At 40.9% G+C, this 20,197-nt stretch overlaps 1 protein-coding gene across 4 annotated transcripts in view; it reads left to right on the top strand.

The window, feature by feature from the left end:
- Nucleotides 1–1,174: 1,174 nt before the first annotated feature.
- Nucleotides 1,175–20,197, top strand: part of Tpp2 (tripeptidyl peptidase 2) — a 62,077-nt gene continuing 43,054 nt past the window's right edge. For all 4 annotated transcript variants that reach the window (XM_048341119.1, XM_048341118.1, XM_048341121.1 and 1 more), the window contains exons 1-5: nt 1,175–1,427; nt 8,746–8,874; nt 14,313–14,408; nt 15,942–16,046; nt 18,682–18,806. In XM_048341119.1, coding sequence (XP_048197076.1) covers nt 1,263–1,427; nt 8,746–8,874; nt 14,313–14,408; nt 15,942–16,046; nt 18,682–18,806 — 620 coding nt within the window. In that variant the 5' untranslated portion in view covers nt 1,175–1,262. The remainder of the gene's footprint in view (nt 1,428–8,745; nt 8,875–14,312; nt 14,409–15,941; nt 16,047–18,681; nt 18,807–20,197) is intronic.

The raw sequence follows: 20,197 nt of genomic DNA, 5'->3' as shown, positions 1-20,197 counted from the left end.
ATCAGTAAAATTGAACTTGACTGTGCAGTTCTGACAGCTAACTGTGCCATTTATGGTTGCTCTACTACTCTGAAATTGTGGTATGAATTGAACGTGGCACTACCTCCTGTTAATGCAGAAAGCATACGTGGAATTACACACACACATATATATGTAAAGCTACTGAAATAGAATTCTTGATAAGTGTCTTTTACAAATAATTCTCCTTATCGTCCTACAGGTTTCACGGGGTGCTTTTAAAAACAATGCTGCCCAGGGGCCCACATCAGACTGGCCCTGAAATGGGCAGACAGCTCTGCCAAGGGCGGCAACAGATGGCTCTGACTGTGACCCTGAATTGATGTCTCCACGACCCTGTCGAAAGCCGGCGGTAAGGCGCGGGTCAGGAAGTTCAATTTCACACACACACACACACACACACACACACACACACACACACACACACACACACACACACAGTTTTACAACAATCCTGGATGCCAAGGGTAACAGGGGCCCATTTCTGCCTCTGGCTTTGTTACAGGCCCCACAGACAACAGGATGGCCGGCACCCCGACTTCTGCTGACTGGACCTGCAGCCAGCCCCACGCTGCCTCCCCACCCCACCCCCCCCGACCCCCACCCCCGCCACCCATGACCAGGGACGCCTAGGCCACCGAATCGATTATGTCTCCTTCAAGAAGGACGAGAGCTAGAGATGGGGCCGCAGAGAAGCGCGCCTGCCCCCTTCCTGCCCGCGCCCCGGGGCTGCGGCCCCCCCAGAGCCCCCCCCCCCCGCAACCTTCCCGCCACCTCAAGTTGAGAGACCTTCCTCCACCAGGCCCGAGGTCCCCGCCTCTCCCCGCCGGCGGTGCGTTCCCGCCCGCGTCTCCCGCGCGGTCGAGCCGTCTAGGACGGCAGGACCCTGGGCATCAAGGCCAAAAAAAAATAAAATAAATTCCCCCAATCCTCAAAATGCCAACCGTGGGTCTCCCAGTCCCCGGGTTCGAGAGCCAAATCCAACCCTAACGCACCGCAGACTCCGCCTCCTTCTCTGCAGCCGGGGCAACACGGGGACCCGGCTCCAGAGAGCGGCGCCGTTAGGTTACGTCGCGCGGCGTGATTGGCCGCCTCGGCCTGGCGGTGTCGGATTGGCTGCCCGCAGGCAGGCCCCGCCCCGCGCCCGCTGCGCCGGCCTCGGTCGCCCCGGTGTCCTCGCGCTGCTCGTCGCGCGCGGCCTGGCGGTTTGCCTCTCTTCCTCGTCGTCCTCCCGCCCGGCGCCCATGGCCACCGCCACGACCGAGGAGCCTTTCCCTTTCCACGGTCTCCTGCCGAAGAAAGAGACCGGAGCCGCTTCGTTCCTCTGCCGCTACCCGGAGTATGACGGGCGGGGAGTGCTCATCGCCGTGCTGGATACGGGGGTCGACCCCGGGGCCCCCGGCATGCAGGTGAGGCCGCCCCCCTCCCCCTCCCCCCCCGAGCGCCCGGCGCGGGCTGTGAGGGACCCGGCGGGGACGCCGCCCCCAGCCCGCCAGGCCGCAGCCCACCCCGAGGCGGCCCAGCCAGCCCTGGGCCCGGGCCGTGTGTGGGGGGGGTGGGGTGGGGATAGGGAGGGAGGGGGCAGATCAGCACCGCCCGGCCTCCCGGCGGGGAAGGAGGCAGCTCCGGGCGCGGGACCCGGAGGGCGCGGGGTGAGGGAACCCGGTCGCGCGGGGAACCCGGCCGGGACAAAAGCCAAGTGCCTGCGGCGGAGGTTACGGGGAACCGGGGCCTCAGGTCGCCCGCGTCTTCCTCCCACCCACCCCACCCTCCGCGCCCCGGCGGTGTCAGGCCGGGCTTCCCCTCGGGGTCCTTCCCACCGCGCCACCTCAGCTTGGGGGTTCCCTCCCCCCCCCGCCCCTTCCCCAAAGTGTCTCCTGCACTGAGCCTCGGCTGGTGTTTTAAAGACGAAATTTTTCGTTTTTTATCGTGGGGTTCGGGGGTGGGGGGTCGGGGGGCGCGGCGGTAGGGTGAAGAAAATAGAAGGGAGCCAAAGACCTGACGGAATTGCTGCTGTTGCTGTGGTTCGGGGGATTCGGTGTTGGAAAGAATGGTCTTTTTTTTTTTTTTTTTCGATCTTTCAGCACCGAAGCCGGCTTTCCAGAAGTTTTAACTCCGTCCACTTCCGGTAGTGCCCCTTCCGATAGTTTTGTGCATTCTGTTTTTAAGCGATCTGTAGTGTATCGGTTTAGTAAGGTCGTTGCATCTCGTAGCCTAGCCTTTGACATAAGAAGTCAAGTTCCTTTATTTTGGTCGAACTTTTCAGGCCTTGTGAAAATAATTCTTCTATTTGTTTCAAGCCTCCGAACGCGAGAGAGCATACTTTTAATTGCGGTTTAAAATATTAACGTTTTGCCTTAGGCAGTTTTAAAATCTTTAGTTCCAGGTGCCAAACTGGAACACTTTTAACTTTAAAACAAATGTCCTCAATTAAAGGCATTCTGTCTTTAAACTTTAACTTTTGTAGACTTCACCTTTTACTGAAATGTATTAGTAAGCAAAATGAAGTACTTGTTCGGGATCTATCTCCCAAAGTCTTCCCTAGCTAATCCTGATGGCCATAGGTCACTTCTTTATCTGTTTCCTTCATCTGTTACCTTAGCGCCCCCCCCCCCTTTCTAAGCTCTGCTTAATCATTCTTTGATGTTCCTCCCCTCTGGGTCCTTTATTCCTCTCTGATCATTGAGGTGGCAGTTTTGAAGTTCCTAGGCAATACAGAAGGGTGAGGGCAGTCATGATATTCCATGCACATATGTGAAAATGGACACAGGTAATTTGAGGGTATGAATAGGATTGGGAAAGATGGAGAGGACTGGTGGAAGGGGTGACATTGGTCAAGATATGTGGTGCAGACATGTCGAATTGAAAGATAATAAAAATTAGTTGAAAAAGAAAAAAGTGGAAGCCAGTCTGGCCACTACCTATAAAAACCCTCCAGGAATCTTGCTTCCTTATGTGAATTCTCTCCAGAGAAGAATGACATACTTGTGATGGTCTTGCCTAGCAGCATCTGAATTAGAAGAGGAGCAGTGATGATGAGTTACCTCCTCGTAACTATAATTACTGTATTAAAAACTCCTGAGACTTAGAAGAGTAGCATCACCTCATTGAGGCTTTATTGTAGAGTGGTTATGCTTCCCTTTGTGCTCACTGTGTGTTTATTTTCTGTAGGGCTAAGTGGGTGGAGAATAGCTGGGTAAGAGACTCACTGGTTCCTTTTGAGGATCTGGAATCAGGAGTTTGGAGCAATTTTGCTCAGTAGTCTGCCTGTCCAATCTGTTACTTTCTGTGGAGTAACCATTTTCACCCCTCGATGTTGTTATGAAAATTAATTACATGCGACTTAGAGCACTTTTAAGTGCTCAAGGAAAGTACTAAATATTTTTAAAATATTAAACTAATTTTTGAGGAGTTGAATGCTTGTCTTTGATTCAACATGTAAAGGGAAAATGTATTAGCTATTTGCATGTAATACCATAATACATGTTCAAGCTGTAAAATGTTTGAAAACAAATGGGAACAATTCTTTTAACAACTTTAACTGAGATATTGACCAAATAGGGTAAGGTGAAAGAAATTCAGTATAAGATGGCTTTCAAACATGATTAGAGTTTTAAAGGTTTTTATTTTCTCCTCAAATTTATTTTGTAGATTTATATATACCTCATTAAGATAAAGTGGGTAAAAATAAAAAAGGAAGACTAAGACAGGAAGAAGAGGCGGAACTGATCATTTGGCAAGCAAGTCCTAAAGCAAGACCTGGAGACATAGAATTTGGAAGAAGTACAGTTGTCTCGCTCTTTGGTGACTTCTTTGGCCAAGTTCTCTTTTGTGATAGCTTCTGGGTATGTCAAGAAGTAGATGATAGCACAAGAGGAGTAGTTACTACGTAAGTGACTAAATATTTCCTCCACAAACTTTAAGACTCTTCCAGATGCCTAAGATGTCTTTTGTTCAGTGGTGAAGCTTTGTATTGTAGCTATTACAGAGATGGGAGACATGGGCTGAAGGGGGAGGATTATGAGAGCCTGACCAGTAGGATTTCACAGACAAGATGGAATTTGGACTAGACCGGGACTGAGTGCAGCAGTCAGCAAGTCTCCATGCCACTAGTCTTCTTTTTGATCCTTGCTTTACCTTGCCACATTTGTATTACAAAAAAAAAAAAAAAACTTGTGTTATAGTTTTGTTCAAAACAAAACTATTTTGAAATCTCAATTGCTTTTTGAGTAAGTATTTTTTTAAAAAATCGGATCTTGCTTATATTTTAAGACCCTTAACATTCAACTCCAGTCTCTTATATGGCTAGAAATTCCCACCATTTCATCTGTCTGCAGCCTGCTAGCCACCATCCTTTACTCTGTGCTTGCCCCTTGAATATTTCCTCTTTTTGGTCACCCAGATGTTGCTGATCTTTTCCCAATACGCATGCCCCTGCATGTGGAGTTTAATCTGCCCCCACGCCTTCTCCCATTGCCTGTAAACCTCTGTCTAATGCTTTTACAACTCAACTGGTTCTTGACATCATCAGCTTTTAGGAAATCATTGATTGAATTCAGCCTCCTATTCGGTAGATATTTGCATGTACTAGCCATTTTGTGAGGGCCTATGGCTTCAAGATTAAAAAGCTCATTTCCTACTAAGACAGTAGTCTTAGTTAGGGGTTTCCCCTCTTTTTTGTTCATATCCTCTTTAAAATACTTTACGTTTCTATTTAGGTTCTGGTTTCCTGGTTAAGTTAAAATTCTTTGAAAGCATATATCAATATATTTGTAATCTGGTACTGCTAAATTTTTTGCTAGTAGAAAAAGTATATAATGTATGTACATAATACGGGCATATGATTTTCTTGTGGAGAAAAATGATGAGGAAGTAATTATATTGTGTAGTATATAACTGGTTACTCTGTTATTTGTTTGTTTGGTACTGGGGGCTCCGACTCAGTCTCAAGCTCACTCAGCCGTCTTGATCATGGCTATCACTACCACATGAACCATGCTTGCATCCCAGCATTTTGCTGGTTAATTGGACATTTTTTTGCCAGTACCAAGTTCAAGCCTTGAGTATCCAGATCTCAGCCTTCTGAGGAGCTAGGATTGTAGTGTGAGTCACTGGCGCCCAGCCTACTTTGAATTTTTATTAGCTGTCTGTCATCTCTTTAACATTCTTGAAAGCTAGGTTTTATTATGTTCTTGGATTCTTTTTTTTTTTGGCCAGTCCTGGGCCTTGAACTCAGGGCCTGAGCACTGTCCCTGGCTTCTTTTTGCTCAAGGATAGCACTCTACCACTTGAGCCACAGCGCCACTTCTGGCCATTTTCCATATATGTGGTGCTGGGCAATCGAACCCAGGGCCTCATGTAGAGGAGGCAAGCACTCTTGCCACTAGGCCATATCCCCAGCCCTTGGATTCTTTCTTATAAGCTGTGCTTAACCTTTATAATTTTCTCTACTTGATATTTCTCAAATGATGGAAAACTTTCTGAAAGCCAAAGATCCTCTTGCCCATTTAGCATATGTTCTCAGAATAAAAATCACTCCATACTACTCACGTATGGCATGTTCTTACTTGGGAGCACATTTTCAGTGTCTCCCTTTAGTATCTCCAGTAAATACCTACACATTCACCTGGGTTTCTGCTTTTGCCCTCTTGTTTCACTCCTTTCTCCAGGTGCTTCAGTGGGTGGATCACAACGCTCATCAATTCCCTCAGCATAATGGCTATAGTGGAGATAGTAACTTGGGTTTTTGACATTTGGGGGAAACTTTGGGCAGTTTCTTTTGTCTGGCCTGTTAGCATTTCTCAGTCTTCCACACAGGACAAAGTGTATTACCTGAGCTTTGTCCAGGCTTTTGGTCACTCACCTACTGGGCACCTTTTCCTCCTCAGAGATGGATGGAGGACATAGTTCCAACATTTATAGTTGTTTCTTTCTTTCTTTCTTTCTTTTTGTCGGTCTTGGGGCTTGAACTCAGGCCCTGGGTTGCTGTCTCTGAGCTTTTGTGCTCAAATCTAGCACTCTAACACTTTGAGCCATAGAGCCATTTCCGGTTTTCTGGTGGTTAATTGCAGGTAACAGTCTCACAGACTTTACTGCCTGGGCTGGCTTTGAACCATAATCCTCAAATCTCAGCCTCCTAAGAAGCTAGGATTATAGGTGTGAGCCACAGGTGCCCAGTTTCACTTCTCCTAATGGTCCATTGCAAAATTCTCATGTGTTTTTTTTAATTTCTTCTAACTTTAAATACTGTTGTCTTCAGTGAAGTGGTTGCTTTTCATTTTAAAATTAAAAGTAAATGGGTGGGGAAAGTGCACATAATTTTTTTTAATGAAAATGTATTGTGTATGGTGGGATGGGAATCAAGGTGAAAGGAGGAAATGGGAAGAGAGAATGAGGAAGATGGGAGGGAGCAAGATAAATTTGAGAGTAAAGCTTGTAGAATTAATAGATGGTAAATAAGCCACTAAATCCCAATAGGTCCCAGTAGGCTTCTTTCCTTTGCTCAGATGTTCATAATGAGGTTTCTAATGAGAGAACTCTGACTTATTTGTGATCTTTTGTTCTTGTCATAGAGATGGTTCCCTTTTTAAAGATGAAGAGAGGCTATTGTGTATTTTTTCAGATTACATATTTATTTGAAACATTTTCTTACAGTGCATGATCTAGCTAGCTTTTAGGTGTAGCACTGACTTCCTCTTGTTTCTGTTTCTATTTTGTTCCTTTTTTTGTTACATTTTTAATTTCATTAGTTGAGATGATTCTCCTTTTATTGTTGTTGGTGGTATTTTGTTTGTTGCTGTTATTGTTGTTGCTGGTCTGGGACTTGTACTCAGGGCCTGAGCTCTGTTCCTGAGCTGCTTTGCTCAAGGCTAGAACTCTACCACTTGAGCCACCACACCACTTCCAGCCTTTTCTGAGTATTTTGGAGCTTGTCACATGGAGCCAGGCACTGGTGGCTCATGTTTGTAATCCTAGCTACTCAGGAGGCTGAGATCTGATTCAAAGCCAACTGGAGCAGAAAAGTCCATGGGACTTTTATCTCCAATTCACCGTCAAAATCAGAAGTGGCACTGTGGCTCAAAGTGGTAGAGCTGCCAGCCTTGTGCAATAATAAAGCTCAGGGACAGGGCCCAGGTCCTGAATTAAGCCCCACCACCCAGAAGGAGAAAAAAATGTCTCACAAACTTTCCCTCCTGGTCTAGCTTTGAACTGCAGTCCTCGGATCTCAGCCTCCTAAGTAGCTAAGATTACAAGTGTGAGCTACCATAATAGAGCTTAATACATATATTATTAAATTCAGTGAATAACTTTTGCAAAGCTATTCCAGAAAGTATATAGAAATGATTTTTCAAATGAATATATAGTGCTTTTGTTTCCTATACAAGCATATTGTGGTGCAGACAAAAGGTGTGTCTGGCAAGAAACTATATGCCTTGCAAAAACAATAGTGTTAGTATTTTAATAGTAATTAGAGGCTCATTGAGTGCCAGGCATGCGCTGTTTGGAATTGGGTATAGGTTGGTGAATAGAAGTTATAGTTGTTGTCCTTGTGGAGCTTACAATATGATAGTAGAAATTGATAATTACAAAGTACTCTATGTCTGTGAAGGACACAAAGTATGAAAGAGGTCAAGATTTAGATGGCAGTCATGGGTGGGGGGTGCGGGTAGGGGCAGCTCCTGGAGGGCATTTCACTAGAAAACCAAAAGATAGGATTGGGTCTTCTAGAACCACTTCAGGGGTAGAGAATTTCAGGCACAACATTTCCTGTGCAAAGGGTGATGATTAGTCAGGGGAGTGGTTAGTATGTTGCTGGAGTTGAGAGGGGGCAACTATGGTTAGGAGTCATGAGTGAACAGGATTGGCAGGTTTTTATATTCTGAGTGTTCTGTGCATCCATGGAGAGCTTGTTTTTACTATAGTGCATGGTGGAGGCCAGCAGTAGAAGTAAAGAGGACACTAAGGAAGTGACCTGCTTATGAAGGCAAAGAAAGGCAAGAGAAGCTAGTGGTCGAAGATTAGGGTAATGGGTTGTGAAAAATCAGGTGGAGTGATGGATTTCAACTACTTTAAAGGAAGAATTGGTCTTCCTGTTAGCATTTGGTGCAAGTCATAAACTAGAGTAGAGAATCAGAAAAGAATTTTTTAGTTTCTGGCTTAAGCAGAGTTGTGTGGTGATTCCTGAGAAGGCAGAGCTTGGAGAAAAACAGATTTGGGGGCATGTTACATTGAACTTGGTATACTTAAATTTGAAGTGCTAAGTGTGGCATTTCAATAAGGAAGTCAGAAAGTATTTTTTTTCCTTTAAAGTTCATATTCAAAGCTTATCTCCTTCAGATCTCTTCTCACATTTTTATCAGCAAGACCTCCCCTGGCCAGCCAAGCTAAAATTGAAAGCCCATGAACCTCGGCTCCTTTTTCATTATCCTTTCTGTGGAATGCATTTTTTTATTAGTTTATTGGTTGCTTCCTCACTGTATGATCTGTGAGATAAGAGATATTCATGTACTGATCTCTGCTGTGTCCCCAACATCTAAAGTTAGGATGCATTTCTGTAAGTAAACTTTCTTATTAGTATCTGTTAGGCTTTGGGCCTGAAACAGGTCAATTCTCTTTTTAAAATAAATACACTTTTGTGGGAAATTTTATACATGTGCACATGTATATCGGTTTGCATTGCTATCTTTAAAAGTTAAAACCTGTAATTGATATTGTTTCAATTTTCAGGTTACAACTGATGGAAAACCAAAAATCATTGATATCATTGATACAACAGGAAGTGGTGACGTGAATACTGCTACAGAAGTAGAGCCAAAAGATGGTGAAATTATTGGTCTTTCAGGAAGAGTGCTTAAGGTTAGTGTTGTCTTCTTATTGGTTTTTTTTATTACTGTACTGTTACCTCAAACATGTAATGTTTTTAGTTTACATTTGTTGGCAGGATAGTCATTTTCTGCAAAACTAATTACCCAGAAAGTCAAAGTTTTCTTTTCTTCCAGTGCATTCATTTTTATTTTTTGGTTGTTGCTGCTTTTTTTTTTAATTTATTTTTATTGTCAAGGTGATATACACAGGGGTTAGTTACATACGTCAGGTAGTAAAAGTACATTTCTTGCCAAACTTGTTACTTCCTCCCTTATTTTTCTCCCACTTTTCCTCCTCCCCAGTCCCCAGCCCCATCCCAAGTTGTATAGAAAGTCAAAGTTTAAATCACCAAGCAACTGCTATTTTAAGTAACTCAGAATTTCTGTGATTTGGAAATCTAGTTGTGATAGCTGGATAACCTCCTGTTCTTGGTCTCTCAGAAACTTGCATCTTATTGGCTATAGGGAGGCTCAACACACTTGTGCATGTGTATGTAGCTGTTACAAGCTTATTCAAAGGGTTTAGGCATGTCTTGGCCTCTCCACCATGCTGCGTTATATCATAACATGGCAGCTATCTTATCGTAGGGCAGGTGAAAGTCCAGTCTTTTATAGAGTAATTTTGAAAGTGATATTCTATCACTTCACTGAATTCTTTTCATTAGGAGTAACTCAGTATCTCCAGCATACATTTGAGAGGAAAGAATTTCACAATGATTACAGGATGTTGGTCATTAGGATCATGTTAGAAGAAGCTCTTTGCTTTGTTATTTGATAAAGCACCTAGAGCAGGGGTTATTTTTTTCATGAGGTTGAAAAATTCCACTTTTAAGTTTTGCATAGTAGAGTGGAGAAAGTGATCCCCTGTAGTTTGACTTCATCACTTTCTATCCCTTCATAATTTTATCAGTTCACTTGACTAGGAAGAATATTTAGGCCATAGTAACTGTAGATTTAAATATTTGGCCTTTATTCTGTGTCCTTGCTAGAAAGCCTTCCATAGGCTAAACAAAAAATAATTACAAAACAAACACAAGAGTAGTTAGGAGATATTAGCCAAGTGAGTGTGGAGGATGGAAAAAATTGATGGCAATTTCATCATTTTTCTTTTTTAAGCTAATAAACAGAATTAGCTTGGAATGAATTACATTACTCTAGGAAACAGCATTCCTAGTAAGTCTTTCAGATTTAGAACCATATCAGATATAATTCTTAGTCATTTATTTTTAGATAGCTATAGTAGCCTGTTGTTTAGAATAAATCATATGAACTGATGTCATTAGTACTCAAAGGTAAAATTACATGGATACTATATATATGTTCTCATTAAGAGAGGTGAAAACCTTTGATAAGATTAATAAAACATGTTTTTTCAACTTGATGTATTTCTTCAGCATGTTTTAAACAATTAAAAATCTGAAAATATAGAGCGTTAGAAGGGTGAAGTGTGTCTCCATGACAAATATATATGTGCATGCATAATAAATGTGTATAAGCTGTCTAAAAAATTGCTAGTGACACTCTCTCACTAGATATTACAGTAGAATGGATAGAATGTGCTGTATATACACAGGCTATGGCATTACAGCTCTAAAACTGAACAGATTATTGCTACATGTAACATTATGGCCAAATCTTAAAATATCAAAGAATTTCAAGTCCTGTGAGCACAACAAAAGAAAGATTAAAAAAAGAGACTATTAAAATGATACAGGAATGAAACCATTACATAAAGTTCAAAAGTAGTTAAAACTAAATTTTATTTCATTTTATGTGCTCACATAGAAGTTGTCAGACTGCAAAGGAAGGAAATTATTACCACAGAAGTTTAAATTGCTTGTAATCTGAAAAGAGACAAGAAGTTTCTGAGATAATAGTAATATTTTTTGTCTTTACTGTTGGCTTCAATTAGGTCTAGTTGTTTGTTGTAGGTATGTAGCAATGTTCTTTGTTTTCTTTTGTGCCATTATTGTATGCTTGAACCTTGAACTAGGGGCCTGTATTCTTGCTCAAGTTTTTTTTTTTTTGTTTGTTTTTGTTTTTTTGCTTCTGGCAGGTGCTTTATCACTTAAGCTGAGCCTTCTGTTCCTTTTATTTTTTTTTTAATGCTACTGAACTGTCTGCTATTTTCAATCTATTTTCCAGTCCTTAGACTATATGTATTGCATGTGTGTGTCTGTGCGTTTTCCCTCAGTCTGTATTTTTATTTACATATAATGTATTTTTACTTTCCACATAATTTAGCTTGATGAATGGATGATGGACATGCTTAAACTTAGTTGAAGCTAGGTACTGGTAGCTCTTGCCTGTAATCCTATCTACTCAGGAGACTGAGATCTAACTATCACAGTTCAAAGCCAGCCCAGGGAGGAAAGTCCAATTAACCACTCAAAACCAGAAGTGGTGCTGTGGCTCAAAGTGAAGAGCTCAGGAACAGTGCCTAGCCTCTCAGTTCAAGCCTGATGACCAGCCCCCTCCACAATACTTAGTTGAAAAACTATCTTTGTCTTTTCAATAGAATTTTTAATTTATGACTTTTTTGACCCATTGATCATGAAGATATTCTATATTTCTAAACACCTTTACTTTTTCTCTTCACATCTGGTCTAGACTTTGATGAATAGATTTTATGCTTGGTTTGAAACAGAAGTCCTATTTGTTTTTTCTACAAGAAGTCCCAATAGCCTAGGACCATGTATTTCTCCACCAGTATTACTCCCTTTTTTTCATTTTACAATCTTCAAAATGTGGTGACCTTCTCACGTCTCATTTCCTAATTGTCTTCGTCCTTTGTTTTCGAGTGGTTCCCCATCCCATTCTAATTGTAGTCACATTTTGGAAGGGAACACCGCTGTGCTTTTTTTTTTTCTTTGTTTTTTTTTTTAAGTTGAAAATACTTTAAAAATTACTAGCATTTAGCTTCAAATGTTTTAAGAAAACAACAGCAAATGTAAAGGGCAAGCCTAGTCACCCTGAATACCATGGCTAGATTTAGCACAGAATGTAGGTATGGTGACAGCTGGAGGAAATGGTGTTCAACTGCCCTGGCATGTGTCATTAGGCTGCAGAGTCTGAAGTCACTTGGATGAGGGAGAACCTAAAAGGATTTTTACTGCTTGAACTTTTCTGCCTGAGCTGGCCTTAGACTTCCAATCCTTGCATTGTTGGTCTTCCAGGTAGCCAGGTTTACAGGTGTGAGGACCAGAGTACAGCTTGTGTACAGTTTGTGTAACTGTGTAGTCTGTCATCAGTGTATGGGAAATATGTAGTCATGACTTGACATATGTGATTCCTTGCTTCCTGCAAATTTTTGTCTCATTCTTTTTAAAAAAAAAAAAAGAATTTTTATTATAAAGGTGATGTACAGAAGGGTTACAGCTGCATAAATCAGGTAAAGAGTACATTTTATTTGAACAGTATCACCCCTTCCCTTGCTCTCCTAGTTTTTCATTTATTATTAAGTATAAATTTTGTCTTGGATTATTTTCATTGTGTGATGTTTAAATAATTGTGATTTTAAATGTCTTCATTCCTTTTAATTTTTCAGTTTTTTAATTCCATTTAAGACTGGCATTTTAAAGCTGGATATGGTAGCTCATGCCTGTAATCCTAGCTATTCAGGAGGCTGAGATCGGGCTGGGGATATGGCCTAGTGGCAAGAGCGCTTGCCTCGTATACTTGAAGCCCTGGGTTCGATTCCCCAGCACCACATATACAGAAAATGGCCAGAAGTGGCACTGTGACTCAAGTGGCAGAGTGCTAGCCTTGAGCAAAAAGAAGCCAGGGACAGTACTCAGGCCCTGAGTCCAAGGCCCAGGACTGGCAAAAAACAAACAAAAAAAACAGGAGGCTGAGATCTGTGGAGCGTGGTTCAAAACCAGCCTGGGCAAGAAAGTTTTATCTCCAGTTAATAATCAAAAAACTAGAAGTGCAGCTGTAGCTTAGAGTGAGTAGAGTACTAACCTTGAGCAGAAAAGCTCAGGGATAGCACTTGGGCCCTGTGGTCAAGCCCACAACTGGACCCCTTCTCCCCCCAAAAAACCATGTCATTTCAAATTAGTTGATTCTCAATGCTTTTTGTTATTCTTTAAGTTGCGCATAAGAAAAAATAAGCCTGTGAGGCCCCCACCTTTACCTCAGAGAGAGTTTAGGTTCATAGCCACATTTGAGTTGTTTAAAACTCCATGACTTTTACCCTGAATTTTTTGGTTTCCAGAAGAGCTGCGTTCCAGGTTAGGGTTGGGTTGGGCCGATTTTGTTTTGTAGTACTGGGGTGTGAACTACTGGGCCTCACACTTGATGACAGAAGCTCTACCACTTGAGCCATACCCGAAACCCTTTTTGCTTTAGTTATTTTTAGATAGGGTCTCAAGTGTTTGCCCAAGCCAGCCTGAAATGCAATCCTCCAATTTATGCTTTTTTTCATGTACCTGGGATTGTAGATGTGCACCACCATATTCAGCTGTTGGTTAATACCGAGTCTTGCTAACATTTGACCTATGCTAGTCTTGAACTCTGGTCCTACCAGTAGAACCCTTCTGAATAGCTAAAATTACAGAGTTGTGAGGAGCTGCACCTGGCTTGAGCCTCTGGGTTTTTAAATGCCATGTTCAAGCAAGTAGTTTAACTTCTTTGCTGTTTGGCTTGTTCCACTTGTTAGCTGACTATGATTTGCTTTCATTCTATTAAAATCGTGTTAAGGATTATTTTAAATACAGAGAGGTAGTTAAAAAGTACGATAGATTGTGTAATTGATATGATTCTATAGAGCTTTTCTGCACCGGGGCTCACAGAGCTCTTGTTTAGCATCCTTTCTTTATCCCTGTGGTGTGTGTGGAGAGTTGTTTCCCTACCTCCTCAAGTGTGGTGAAGAGTAAGGTGAGGTATCAGCAATATTTAAAAAATATTAACAGGGCTTGGGAATGTGGCTTAGTGGTAGTGCTTGCCTAGCATGCATGAAACCCTGGGTTTGATTCCTCCACACCACATAAACAGAAAAAGCTGAAAGTAGTGCTGTGGCTCAAGTGATAAGAGTGCTAGCCTAGAACAAAAAGAAGCCAGGGACAGTGCTCAGGCCCTGAGTTCCAAGCCTCAGGACTGGCAATATATACATATGTATATGTGTGTGTGTGTATATATATATTCTTAGTGGTTTAATGAAGTAGTATTTTTTTGTACACACTTTATAAACAGAAGCACTGGGTAAGTGAAAGGATTTTTGGTCGAGCAGTCTTTTGTTTATAGATGTGAAAAATGAAGCCATAGTGATATTAACTACTTAGAATATTAAACCCATTTCTCTAACAGATGCTTAGCTTATCCAGTGTGAACCATGAAGCACAAATGTAAAGTACTTTCTACCCCAGGATGTCAGGATGTACTCTTGGTTATTGGAAAACACTGAGTGAATGATTTACCTTTTTTCTATAGATTCCGACAAGCTGGACAAACCCTTCAGGCAAGTATCATATTGGCATAAAAAATGGCTACGACTTCTATCCAAAAGCTCTCAAGGAAAGGATACAGGTATGTAGAGCTAGTGTCCGTGACTTGTAAATCTTCCTGGGGCTTTATTCCTATGAAAGAAAAAGGTCTTTCATAACATCTCTTTTTTTTTTTTTTTTTGGTCTGTTCTTTTTTTGGTACTGGTGATCAAATCCAGGCTATTTTGTACTTGCTAGGTAAGTGCTTTGCCACTATAGCTACATCCTAGCCTTTTATTAACTTTTATTTTGGAGACTGGGTGACTTTCAAAAGATTATTACATAAAGAAAGATTATTAATGGATTCTTACCCACTCATGGTAAAGTTTAAGGGATCTAAATACAATAAAAAATACACTCAAACTTTTCTGTGTTTGTGCTTTCTGGGAAATGAAATAGAATTTTCATTAGATTTTTGAAAGACTTCTATTTGAAAAGTATTACAGATAGTTGACTTAAAGTCTAGACCTACCACATTTATTTTTGTTCCTGAAGTTTCTAAGAAAGTTTGCCTCGTTTCTTGCTGTTTGACTATCTTTTTCTTGTACAGTTAGTCACCATTAAGTGTAGGGTTATAATCAGAGCACAGCTGCTGAAGTGAGGTTTAAGAAGCGTAAGGCTGTCATTAGAGAAGAGCTTAAATAAGAGTGGTGAGGCTCCTGCTTTAAAATAGAACTTTCTTTCAGCATACAAGTGCTTGAAGTGTTTATTCAGTATCTCTTCTGTCCATTGCGGGAGGGAGGCACCAGCCCCAGTAGGCATTGAGGACTTGAAATCCACAGGTAACAGAGGAATTGGAATGTTAATTGTGTAAGTTTTCATAGCAATCGTGGCTAGTGGTCACTGTATTTGACGGTGCCACGTGTAAGATGCTGTGGTGGTGGGTCCAAGTCCAGCGCTGCGGCTGTAAACAAGCAGTGATTCCTCTGGACCTCAGAGGTATATGCTTCCTTCTGGGGTCTGCAACACAGAATTTGTTATTCTAATACACACAACATTGATTGAGTACTATTTTATTTTAATTTTCAGGCTGAAACAAACATGTTGTGACCTTGCTATTCAGTACATAAGCTTTAATCAATTGTTGAAAGATATAATATGAAATGTTGAAGTGGAACCTTCTTTTAGCTTACTTAGTCAAGTTGTTTAGTTTGTTAAAAGGATTCCTCTAACTTCTGTTGGAAGTCACTGAGTGCTAAAGACAGTGGAGATAAAGGCTAAGGGGCCATTCCAGGAATCTAGACCCCTGTGCAGTCAAGAGTGATTAGGACTGGGGATGCCTGCATGCCCATCCCCATTAGTTGCTGTCCTTTTAACACCCATCCTTGACTTCACTTGCTTCAGGCAGTTTGCAATGCCAGAGTTCAGTGTTTTCTTCTTCTAAATGACTGAGAATTCCATGTTCTGATGCCGTTTCTGTGTTTTATAGAAGAAGAGGGTTGTCTTGGTGCTTGTTCTTGTAAAATAGCTGTGTGGCATCATAGCTGCTGACCAGCCGACATCCATGTCGACTACTGTCTGGGGTTACCTGAAGATTTCCTAGTCCCATTGTAAGGTCAGTCTTTTGTCTTTACAGAAAGAACGGAAGGAAAAAATCTGGGATCCAGTTCACAGAGTGGCCCTTGCAGAAGCCTGTAGAAAACAGGAAGAATTTGATGTCAGCAACAACGGCACTTCCCAAGTTGGTGCTAGTCTTGGTTTTTTATACATTGCCACAGAATTTTTTTAGAATTCTTAGAGAATGCATAAACTACTTTTCACAGGTTTACAGTTTTATTTTTACCACCTAGTGGGTTAATTTCACTGATTTTTCCTTTATTATTTACATTGATGACCGTTCTTGTATTTATTTATCAATGGTTTCAACTAGGCGTTATGAATTATGCTACGTTAGCTGTACTAGCCTTCATCCAAGCCCCTGCTCCTTCCTCCTCCCCAAAGGCAGCCATTATTCTGCCTCCTTCACCCTGTGGAATGATTTTTCCTATCTTGGATTTTCTGATTTGGCACAGAGCTTGTTTCACTGGTAATGTTAGGATATCTGTTCACATCATGGGGCATTATAGTTCGTTCTGTTTAGTGTATGTACCACAGCTTACCCATTTGGCCAACAGCTACTTGCTTAGTTTTAATTTTTTGTCTGTTTATGCTAATTTTTTTAAATATTCAATATGTCTTTGGTAGGTGATAAACTGATCATATTAATTTGTATTCCCAATAGAACTATATGAAAAACCCACTAATTTTTAATCAATTTAAAATGAAAGTAATTTCCTTATTATAAAAATAATATGTGGGATGTGCTGGGGACATGGCCTAGTGGTGGAGTGCTTGCCTAACATGCACGAAGCCCTGGGTTCAATTCCTCAGTACCACATAAACAGAAAAAGCCAGAAATGGTGCTGTGGCACAAGAGGTAAGAGTGTTAACCTTGAGCAAAAAGAAGCCTGGGACAGTGCTCAGGCCCTGAGTCCAAGCCCCAGGACTGGCAAAATAAATAATTAAATAGACTAATACATGGGCTGGAAATGTGGCTTAGTAGTAAGAGTGCTTGCCTAGCATGCAAGAAGCCCTGGATTCGATTCCTCAGCACCATATAAACAGAAAAGGTCTCAAGTGGCACTGTGGCTCAAGAGGTAGAGTGCTAGCCTGGATAAAAAAGAAGCCAGGGACAGTGCTGAGGCCCTGAGTCAAGCCCCAGGACTGGCAAAAAATATATAAATAAATAAATAAATAAATAAATAATACCTGCTAATTGCAGCAACTTGGGATGACCAAGTGTACAGAAGCAGCAGGTGAAAGCCTTCATACAGCTAAGACCAGGAATGTTTATCACAACTGGAAGTTGTGAATTGTGCTTTGAATACACCACATTTACCATTTCACTAACCAAAAATGGACTCTCACTGGCAGTTGTAGACCTACTGCTGGAGAATTATACAAAATACCAGTGCCCGTGTCCTAGAAAGAAATTAAGTTCAAGCCATATAGGAGAAAGGTGTTTTTAAAGCTCTCAAGGAACATTAAAGTACAGCTAACGTTAGGAAAGGAAAAAAGCACTGACCTATTCCCATCCATATTCCTGTGTACAAATTAAGCTTATATTGCACAATATGTGTATATTCCTTTCAACATCTGTATAATTTTCAAATGATGGTCCGCAATATTGTCCTGCCAGTCTCCGATAGCCTCCCAGGAGTACCATGAAGATGAGTAACTTGCTCAGGATTGAGTAATTTATAAATGGCAGAACTAGGTTTGAACTAACATTTCTCAGCTCTAAGATAATACGCATACTGCACTATTTGCAAAAAGCAAATTGGTCTTGAACAGTCTTAAGTGCTGCTTCTCAGAGGTAGCTAAACCTTTCTGTAAATGTTACATATCATGATTATGCAACATTTTTATTATGAAAATACAGCAACGTGTAACTGGCTTGCTATGATTGTATTCCAGTTAAAACTCCAGGCTAGATTAAAACAAGGTAGACCTGGTCCTGGTCCTAGCCCACATAACACAATTTTCAACTTGTACTGGAGGTTAATAATTACATAATGAATAAACATTTTTGTTTCCAAACTATAATTGGTTATTTGTGACAAGATTTTTATTGCCCCTCTTTTTCTGTTTAAACATGTCATGTCCCTGGGAGTTTGGTTATTCAGTGTGTCCATAATCTGTTTTAAAGCATTTGTTTAGTCTCATGACTACAAAGCTAAAATAAAGTCCCAATAAATCCTTGCCCCATTAAGTCCTTCTGTGTACATAAAACTTTTAAAGAGATTCAGATATTTTATGCACTTCATTATTTGAGTTTTTTTTTTTTTTTTTGCCAGTCCTGGGCTTTGGACTCAGAGCCTGAGCGCTGTCCCTGGCTTCTTTTTTTTGCTCAAGGCTAGCACTCTGCCACTTGAGCCACAGCGCCACTTCTGGCTATTTTCTGTATCTGTGGTGCTGGGGAATTGAACCCAGGGCCTCATGTTTACAAGGCAAGCGCTTTTGCCACTAGGCCATATCCCCAGCCCCTATTTGAGTTCTTGAAAAGTAAATTTGATAGAAAGTTGGTATGCTACTTTATAACAAATTGAAGGCAAGTGGAGGAAGTGACTAAAACACTTAAAAGAATTCTTAAATATTTCATTTACAAATTGATATTGCTTCATTGAACTGAACTACATAGGTATAAAAAATTTTAATGAAACATCTTACCATGGTAAAGTGGCTTTGCTTTTGGCCAACCACTGTCTTCCGTCATTTGTTAGTAGCTCTTAAAAGCACAAAATGTACTAATAATGATCTGTTTTCTAATTAATTAGGCAAATAAACTAATTAAGGAAGAGCTTCAAAGTCAAGTGGAATTGTTAAATTGTTTTGAGAAAAAGTATAGTGACCCTGGTCCTGTTTATGACTGCTTGGTGTGGCATGATGGCGAAGCTTGGAGGTAAATTTCATCTATCTGTGGATTCTATTTTAAGAAACTTATCTCATTCGTTGTAGTAGGTTGTTGATGGTGAGTGTTCACAGCAATGTTCCTCATTGCACCTGAACAATTTGAAAGTAACTGCATTACTACAAACCAGTGACAAAGGAGGAAAGTTGGGTGATAATGTTTTAAATAAAGACAGTGTAATGAGTCAAAAGAAGCACTATAACATAGTGATTGAAGGCTGAGTTGGAATCCTCCAACTTTGAATACAGTATTTACACCTTTTTAAACCTGTTTATTTGTCTAGTTATGTGATCATAGTATGGATGGATGTTTTTTGTTTTTGTTTTTTTGTTTTTTGCCAGTCCTGGGCCTTGAACTCAGGGCCTGAGCACTGTCCCTGGCTTCTTTTTACTCAAAGCTAACACTCTGCCACTTGAGCCACAGCGCCCCTTCTGGCCATTTTCTTTATATGTGGTGCTGAGAAATCGAACCTAGGGCTTAATGTGTACGAGGTAAGCACTCTTGCCACTATGCCATATTCCCAGCCCCCTGGTTGGATGTTTTATGAAAATTAAATTTGGTCTTCCCAGATACAGTAAAGAATCAGTAAATGGAAGCTATTCTGCAATTATTTCTGCTACTATATCTATCACTAGTAATAATAATGTGATTTTCACCAAGTTAATTTTTGGTATCTTTTTTAACTTGTACACAGCTGATGTGTTTCTTGTAATTAGAGTTTCTTCTTGCATTGCTATCTGCATGAATACAAATGCGCTCTGAATTCAGATGGGTCCTGTTTATGTTTTAGAGTTCCTTACAATAATAAGGCAGGCCTCTTCTTTGAACCTTGTAACCAGGAAGCATTTGCAATATAAATCCCTACACAAAGGCCATATGGATTACGACATCATTGCTTGATAACTGTTGAGGTTGCTCACTTTTACCACACAGCCTTCCTGCTTATGCCAGTCCCAGCTCATTTTTGTTCACTACTATTTAGTCAAAGTCTCTGTTCTATGTGACATTGAGGTTGTTAATAAGATGCATGTTTGAATCCAAACTATTTTTTATGTGTGTTCAGATATTTTGGTTTGTCTGTGTAGGCATGTACATGTGTTGATATTTTCCCTTCAAGTTTTGTACAGAAACTTTTAGTCACAGTGTTTATAAAGTAATTTACATGTATAGTTCAGTATATCTTAGTACATGTACCACTTGGTGTGCTATTGAAGTGATTGTCACTTTGTTAGGTAAACATGAATTAAGTTTTTGGTGTGTGAGAAGGATGCAAGGCAAAATATAAGGGCGATGCTGAATGCAAAGCTGAATATACTACAGAAGGACTTAAATATGAAAATGTCAGTGGGGATTGGAGAGTATTGGCCATGATACTGAAAACA

This window comes from Perognathus longimembris, chromosome 3 (assembly GCF_023159225.1).
Source record: "Perognathus longimembris pacificus isolate PPM17 chromosome 3, ASM2315922v1, whole genome shotgun sequence".
Taxonomy (NCBI): Eukaryota; Metazoa; Chordata; class Mammalia; order Rodentia; family Heteromyidae; genus Perognathus; species Perognathus longimembris.
This window is presented reverse-complemented; position numbering and strand designations above follow the sequence as displayed.